Source organism: Berghia stephanieae, chromosome 5 (genome assembly GCF_034508935.2).
Source record: "Berghia stephanieae isolate SIO BIC M18660-M18661 chromosome 5, UCSD_Bste_1.3, whole genome shotgun sequence".
NCBI lineage: Eukaryota > Metazoa > Mollusca > Gastropoda > Nudibranchia > Aeolidiidae > Berghia > Berghia stephanieae.
Window position 1 is genome coordinate 72,147,103 of NC_088364.1, and position 7,389 is coordinate 72,154,491.

General features: G+C 38.8%; 1 protein-coding gene across 3 annotated transcripts in view; it reads right to left on the minus strand.

Moving 5' to 3' along the window:
- Positions 1-2,875: 2,875 nt before the first annotated feature.
- Positions 2,876-7,389, minus strand: part of LOC144973571 (uncharacterized) — a 78,944-nt gene continuing 74,430 nt past the window's right edge. For all 3 annotated transcript variants that reach the window (XM_078916191.1, XM_078916193.1, XM_078916192.1), the window contains 3 exons: positions 7,115-7,195; positions 4,801-5,007; positions 2,876-3,792 (listed from right to left, as the gene is read on the minus strand). In XM_078916191.1, coding sequence (XP_078772317.1) covers positions 3,673-3,792; positions 4,801-5,007; positions 7,115-7,195 — 408 coding nt within the window. In that variant the 3' untranslated portion in view covers positions 2,876-3,672. The remainder of the gene's footprint in view (positions 3,793-4,800; positions 5,008-7,114; positions 7,196-7,389) is intronic.

Consider the following 7,389-nt stretch of genomic DNA (forward strand, 5'->3'; position numbering starts at 1 on the left):
GATGGGAGCAAATAGGACGATTTTCAACCCACGCCCACATGATTTGTTTACCTTTTCTCTGATCTGTCTTTGTCTTTGTCTTGGAGTTGGAGGGATCTTTAGACCTCCCGTTGCTGGGTGACTGGGTGGGATCTTCTGTCTGACTTTCCATGGAGGCGGGGAGGTCACTTATGCTGTATCTTTTATCCCCCTAATTCTGTTTTCCCTTCTTTCAATGTTGCTCTTTGTCTTTGTTCTAGATTGAAATGCTCGTTTTTCTGTTACTGGTATGGATCTTTAGCTGCAGTAAAAAAATTTGTTTTGTTTTGAGAGCTTATTTTTGTAAATCATTTCTCTGTCCTGTATTATTACAGCTTTGATTTTGAATGTTGAATTTATCGTTTGGACTTCGTTACCATTTGCAAGTGACCTTCCCCGTTGGGGTTCCCGACCTCCCATAGTGATAGTGGGCAGGGAGGTCTTCCATCCGCCTGTATCTGTTTTCCAACATGCTTTCTGTCTTTGTCTTGGAATGAGACTATTTGGTTTTGTCCTGGCCCTGGCCGGATACCCATAAGAGATATCTTGGTTTTGTCCTGGCCCTGGTCGGATACCCTTAAGAGATATCTTGGTTTTATCCTGGCCCTGACAGGCATTCTTGGCTGATACTGATATTATGGAGACAGTCATAAGTCATATGTATAGTATTGTGTCATAAAAACACCAATTGGTTCTACTTCATACAGGGTAATAATGATAATTCTTTTTAAAAAGTCAAGCGACTTAGTCACTAGACATTCAGACATCGTCAACCGGTTGGATGGAGTAGATACACGTGGAGCCAGTACGTACCAGTAGTTTGTGGGTGCGTGTCACCACAAGAGAAGATACACATACCAACAAAGCTTGTTGTATTCGGGTAATATGTGCGTGCTTATCAATGGTCCTTCGTAACTGACAACGCATTACAGAAACACAGAAGCAATTCTCGATGAAGGACTTCTTTGTCAAGAATAATGAAGGGTAAACTGGTCCCAATTTCCACTTTTCTTTGTCTTCAACTTTTATATTGCGCAATATCCACGAAACATGCTCAAAGCACTTTACTGACATATATCTTGTTATATTTTTGTTTCTTGTAAGATGCAATATACTTGGATTCAATTGTCTGATGTCACGTCGCCCAGCAACGGCGAGCAGCGTAGTTCAAATCAAAGGAAATCGGTACTTTTTATTCTTCATGCTGGCTAGAACTTTTCATATTATGTCATGTGATCAGAATATATAAAAGCCAAAACAAGATCATATTTATTATGCTTTTCTCTTTTGGATACACTTTCATGCTCGTCGGATTAATATTTCATAAGGGCGTCCGCCATTGTTCCGATAGTTTGGAGCCAGTTACTAAGTTACCATGCGCCATTACAAGGGAAGTGACGTCATGACTGTTGAAGCCTATTCATAATGCATTAGAGCCAGTCCGCACTGCCCTGCTAGTGGTCTCGCTGATATAAAGGAAGTAAGGCGGGAAACTTTTCTACTCACTTCATATCTTGTTGTTACCAACATAAGTGCCTGCTCCACTCACTTTTCTGAATTAAAAATTCACCCCATACACCGGAGCATACTCAATGTCTCAATCGTTTCTATGTTATATGTTTGTGATGAGAATATTGGCTATTAAGCTTAACTGCTGGTCAAAATTACTTCGCGATGGTGGCGAACGAATCGGCGATCTCAAGAAGTGGGTGAGAGAGGGATCTAGAAATGACTTTGGGTTTGAAACGAATATTTTTGTGTTCGTGGATAGCTCACACGGTAGAGCCACGCTCTCACCTGCCAGGCGGAGTTGTCGTACCAATAAAGTCGCAGGTTCAAACCCCACCACCGCCGCGAAAAAATTTTTTATTCTCTATTGTCTTCTGGCACTTTTCTACTCACTTCATATCTTGTTGTTACCAACATAAGTGCCTGCTCCACTCACTTTTCTGAATTAAAAATTCACCCCCTACACCGGAGCATACTCAATGTCTCAATCGTTTCTATGTTATATGTTTGTGATGAGAATATTGGCTATTAAGCTTAACTGCTGGTCAAAATTACTTCGCGATGGTGGCGAACGAATCGGCGATCTCAAGAAGTGGGTGAGAGAGGGATCTAGAAATGACTTTGGGTTTGAAACGAATATTTTTGTGTTCGTGGATAGATCACACGGTAGAGCCACGCTCTCACCTGCCAGGCGGAGTTGTCGTACCAATAAAGTCGCAGGTTCAAACCCCACCACCGCCGCGAAAAAATTTTTTATTCTCTATTGTCTTCTGGCACTTTTCTACTCACTTCATATAAGGCGGGAAATAAAACTTGAATAATCAGGTATGTAAGAGTTACCTCCCATGAGCATTGGATATCGGCTCGCTCGGATTCTAAGTTAAGCACGCTTTTTGGGAGAGTATCCCGAGTCCAGCGAGAACTGTATGTTCTACAGAGCCTCGCCATGAATCATTACATAATGAACTAGAACTAACTAAATGTTGTGTCTGTCGGGGAAGAATGATAATAGATATTTGTTACAGACTCACAAACCATTTACTTTTGTTTCTTTTGGATTTCGGTCCCTTTTAATCTTAAATTTTTAGCGCCGTGAGCACAGTAAGTGAATATTGCGCAATATAAAAGCTCATTTTTTGTTGTTTTTTTAATGGCTTTTTTTCTTTTTAAAATTTTATTATTTGTTTGTTTCTTACGTGGGGGGGGGGGGGGGGAGTATTTTTCGTTTATTGACTTTTTTTTTTTTTTTTTTTTTGGTGTTGTACTTTTATTGCTTTTTTTTTTGTTGTTTTTTTTTTTTTTTGGAGTAAAATACTAAACAAAGTATTGACATAACTGAAGTCACCAATTTTCATTTGAAACCCTTTTATTGAAGTGGAACTCATGTCAAAGATTTAATAAACACTATCAATTCAATGTAATTACATCTTCATTATGTAGTATTTAAATTTTAAAACCATTTAAAAACACCAGTTACAGAAAGAAACAAAGGATAATGATAATAATAACAAATTATTCCTTATAAAATATATCTTCAACCATGAACAAATGAATGGACGGAAATAACATGACATATATGGAACTCTAAAAAAAAAGCCATGAACAAATAAATGAATGGACGGAAAAAACGTGACAGATATGAAATTCAAAAGCCATGAACAAATAAATGAATGGACGGAAAAAACGTGACAGATATGGAATTCAAAAGCCATGAACAAATAAATGAATGGACGGAGAAAACATGACAGATATGAAATTCAAAAGCCATGAACAAATAAATGAATGGACGGAAATAACATGACAGATATGGAATTCATAAGCCACTGAACAATTAAATGAATGGGAAATAACATGACAGATACAGGACAGGACTCAAAAGCCATTTTTACCGTATCAGATGTCTGCACACTGTCGCGTGGTATAAAATACCGCTATTTTTGTTCAACAATGCATACTGTATCTATAGTTGTTAACGTGTTAACCATTCGTAAAAAGAAGCATTCATTCAAAAAAAATCATCACAAATTCGTACACCTGACCATTCTTGTAGTTGTAAACTGTCCTTTCCAAACTGCCCGGTAGTCACCTAAAATTTGTTAAACGTGGCTTTATTATTTTTTTCATTGCTGCTATGCTGTTTGTTTTCTAATCCTTAACGGATAAAATTGCAAACTTGTCCTTTGCCCCACCGACTGCAAAGATGCGTCCATTCTTGGCTGAGTCTATGGCCTGTACAGGTGTCCCCACATCATATCCTCCCACGTGCTGAAACAAAATTGTAATGGAGTAAAATAGTATATATACCATATTAGAATATTCCTTTTACCTCTTCTGTATTGAATCACTTCTTCTTCCTGTTATTATGGTTATCTACTTCCTGGGACCAGAATGCCTATTTCCGGTTCTCACTTCTCTAGTTTTTAGTCAGTTCAGTTCAGGAGCTCACAATGAAGCAACCTGTCTACCTCAGTCCATTATAAAAATTAATTCAGAAAAAAAATAAATCGAAGAACCAAGTTAAACTCGAGCTTTTACAAAGCGCAATATCCATTAAACACGGTCAATGCGCTTTACAAGAGACCCTTAGCCAACAGCAACATTGAACAAGTAGAACGAGATATGACGCCGCCTGTTAGGATTACCCCATTTGTCAGTAGTGTTCCATTCATCCTGTTTTGTTGATAAAGGGGAAATCCGAAACGTCCACATTATCTGTGTTTTTGCTTATTAAATTGAAGCTTACATTCAATTTCACATTGTTATTTATGAAAATGAAAGTTGAGGCCAGACTACATCATTTTAAAGATTTTGAAGTGTTATTTAATCATTATGAGGACAAATTGTTGCTTTGTAAAGTTAGCTTTAGCGACTACAATTTTTAATCTACTAAAAACAACGAATTTTTAGATTTTTAAGTAGGGAGGTCTGTATTTGTGCGGCTATGTGGTCTAGTGGTATGACACTCGCTTTCGGATCGAAAGGTGGGTTCGAGCCTCGCTCGGCGCATATTTGAGTCCTTGGAAAATTCTCTCTACTCACATTCTCTCACCGTACTCAGGTGTAAACTGAGTACCTGGCCGTAAACAGCGTTGTCTTTGTCAGAAAAAATTGTAATATCGCCTAACAGGCGTCCTGTTCCCTCCTAAATGTTAAGTGGTGCTGTTGGCCAGGACTTCTTGTAAAGCGCTTTGAGCACGTTTAGTGGATATTGCGCTATACAAAAGCTCATTAAAAAATATTCGTCTTTAAAATGGTCCATCATTTTATCATTACCGTATTTGTTGAAACCTGGACGAGCTCCGCCTTATTCGTTCCGCTGCCACCGGCCAGCACCAAGTTAGGGTTTGCATACTGGGCACAGTAGAGGAAGGCACCGTCTTTGTGTGGGTAGTTGAGTTCCTTGACCACTTTACCACTCGTGTAATCGTACTCTTGAAGACCCCGGAGGGCTGTCCACTGTCCGCTTAGGATATTGTTACCCTGAGGAATTGGCAAAAAAAAAAAAAATAATGATTGCATTTCTGTTTGTTTTAAAGGGTTTTACGTGGGATCGTGGATAGCTCACACGATAGAGTCACGCTCTCACCGGCCAGGCGGAGTTGTCGTACAAGTAAGGTCGCGGGTTCAAACCCATATCACCGCCGCGAAAATTTTTATTCTCTATTGTCTTCTGGCACTTTCCTACTCATTTCATCTCTTTAGGATTTTATGCCGCTTGCAACACATTTAAGTTATATCAGCGCCAGTAAAAAGGAAGAAAATGGTATAGTAAAAAGTTCTGGAATTACAATTAAAGCAGCCAAGAGAAAGTAAGACAAAGGGGAACTGGGAACAAATAGGGATCAGATGTAGAATCCAAGAGCATACCACCAATGTACTTAGTTTGAGATCACCTATAAGTTTCATCCGGACACAAGCACAAAATCCAACACAGAGGAATACACTCAAATGCTTACATAATACATTCAAAATAACAAATATAATAATACATAACAGAGAGATGATTTACAAGGAAAAAGATATCATCTCCCAAAACAATAACACTATGCATTCGACTGTTTCCCTCCCAGCTAGGACTCCGGCCAGGGCCAGGTCAAAACCAAGTAATCTCATTCTAAGACAAAGACAGAAAGCAAGTTGGAAAACAGATAATATAAGGGGATGGAAGACACAGTATGTACATGTAACCCCCCCCCCCTCCCCTGCCCACTATGGGAGGTCAGGAACCCCACCCAGTTATTCCATGTCTGAACGAACAAAATGTGGATTGTCTTCTTAAGAAGTTAACTCACTCAACCCTAACACCGACTATATCCGTAGTTTACCCCAGTTACTTTTACCCCATGCCTATTTATTTCATTTTTCTGAGACAAAATATAGATCGATGCAGTATCACAGCTAATGTTTTTAGTTTTTTGCATTTAAATGATAGTTGAATAAAACTATATATGAACATACTCATTTTAATATATTTATTCCAATTTTGAAAAGAAGCAAAAATATCTAGGATAGGGAATGAGATTAGCGTAAGAGTAGCGTCCCTTGATTGGACATCACCGGCGGAAAAGTTATTAGAGAAAGAACGTCATGTTGGTTGTGCGCATGCGTCTCTCGTCCTCGCTTCCGGTGAAAGCGGCTTGAGACACTTCACCGAAAGCGAGGACGAGAGAGACGCATGCGCAAAAATCAAATTTACGTTCTCTCTGTAAGGTGACGTCCAATCAAAGGACGCTACTCTTCCGCTAATCTCATTCCTTATTGAGTGAGTTAACGGACGTACTATGAAAAAAGCACGTATTTAGAAATTTAGCCTGAAAACTTGTCTTTAACGCTACTCTTCCGCTAATCTCATTCCTTATTGAGTGAGTTAACGGACGTACTATGAAAAAAGCACGTATTTAGAAATTTAGCCTGAAAACTTGTCTTTAAATAATACTCGATTTAAATGACCCTCATCTTGGCTAAAACTCTCAAACCTGGGACTTCACGAAATAATTTTTGCAAAGATGAGGGTCGTTAAAATCGATCGATATTTGAAGGACGAGTTTTCTGACCAAACTTTTAAATACGAGTTTTTTCCAGAGTACGTAAGTTAACTGGTAATGGGAGGCTTTGTCCTGGGACTACACATGATATGGTGTGTGGGTGGGTGGGTGTGTGTGTATGTGTGTGTGTCTGTGTCTGTGTGTGTGTCTGTGGGTGTGTGTCTGTGTGTGTGTGTGTCTGTGTGTGTATGTGTGCGCGTGTGTCTGTGTGTGTGTCTTTGTGTGTGTGTATGTGTGTGTGTGTGTGTATGTTTGGTACAGTGGCCAGTTCATAGCAACGTCCTGGAGTCTTAGAGATAATACTATGGATACTGATGGTGATAATGATGATGATGATGATGATGATGATGATGATGATGATGATGATGATGGTAATGATGGTGATGATGATGATGATGATGATGATGATGATGATGATGATGATGATGATGATGATGGTGATGACGACGACGACGATGATGATGATGACGACGACGATGACGATGATGATGATGATGATGATGATGATGATGATGATGATGATGATGAAGGTGACAACAAACCTGCATGTCGATTGCTTCTCCACAAATATGAGGTCCGTGGATATTTCTTTTGATACCGTCGTTAGCTCGGATGTCCCAAATCTAAAAATAGAATATGAAAAACGATAAAATCAATAAAATATAATGATCTTTATTAATCATGAGCTATCGTCTTAACACGTGTTATATATGAGTCAACCACACGCCAAAAAGTTGATATTATGATAAAAATGACTTAAAATGGCAGTTTTTTTCACTTTCAGAAACAATTTTAACCAATGGGCATGATCTATATT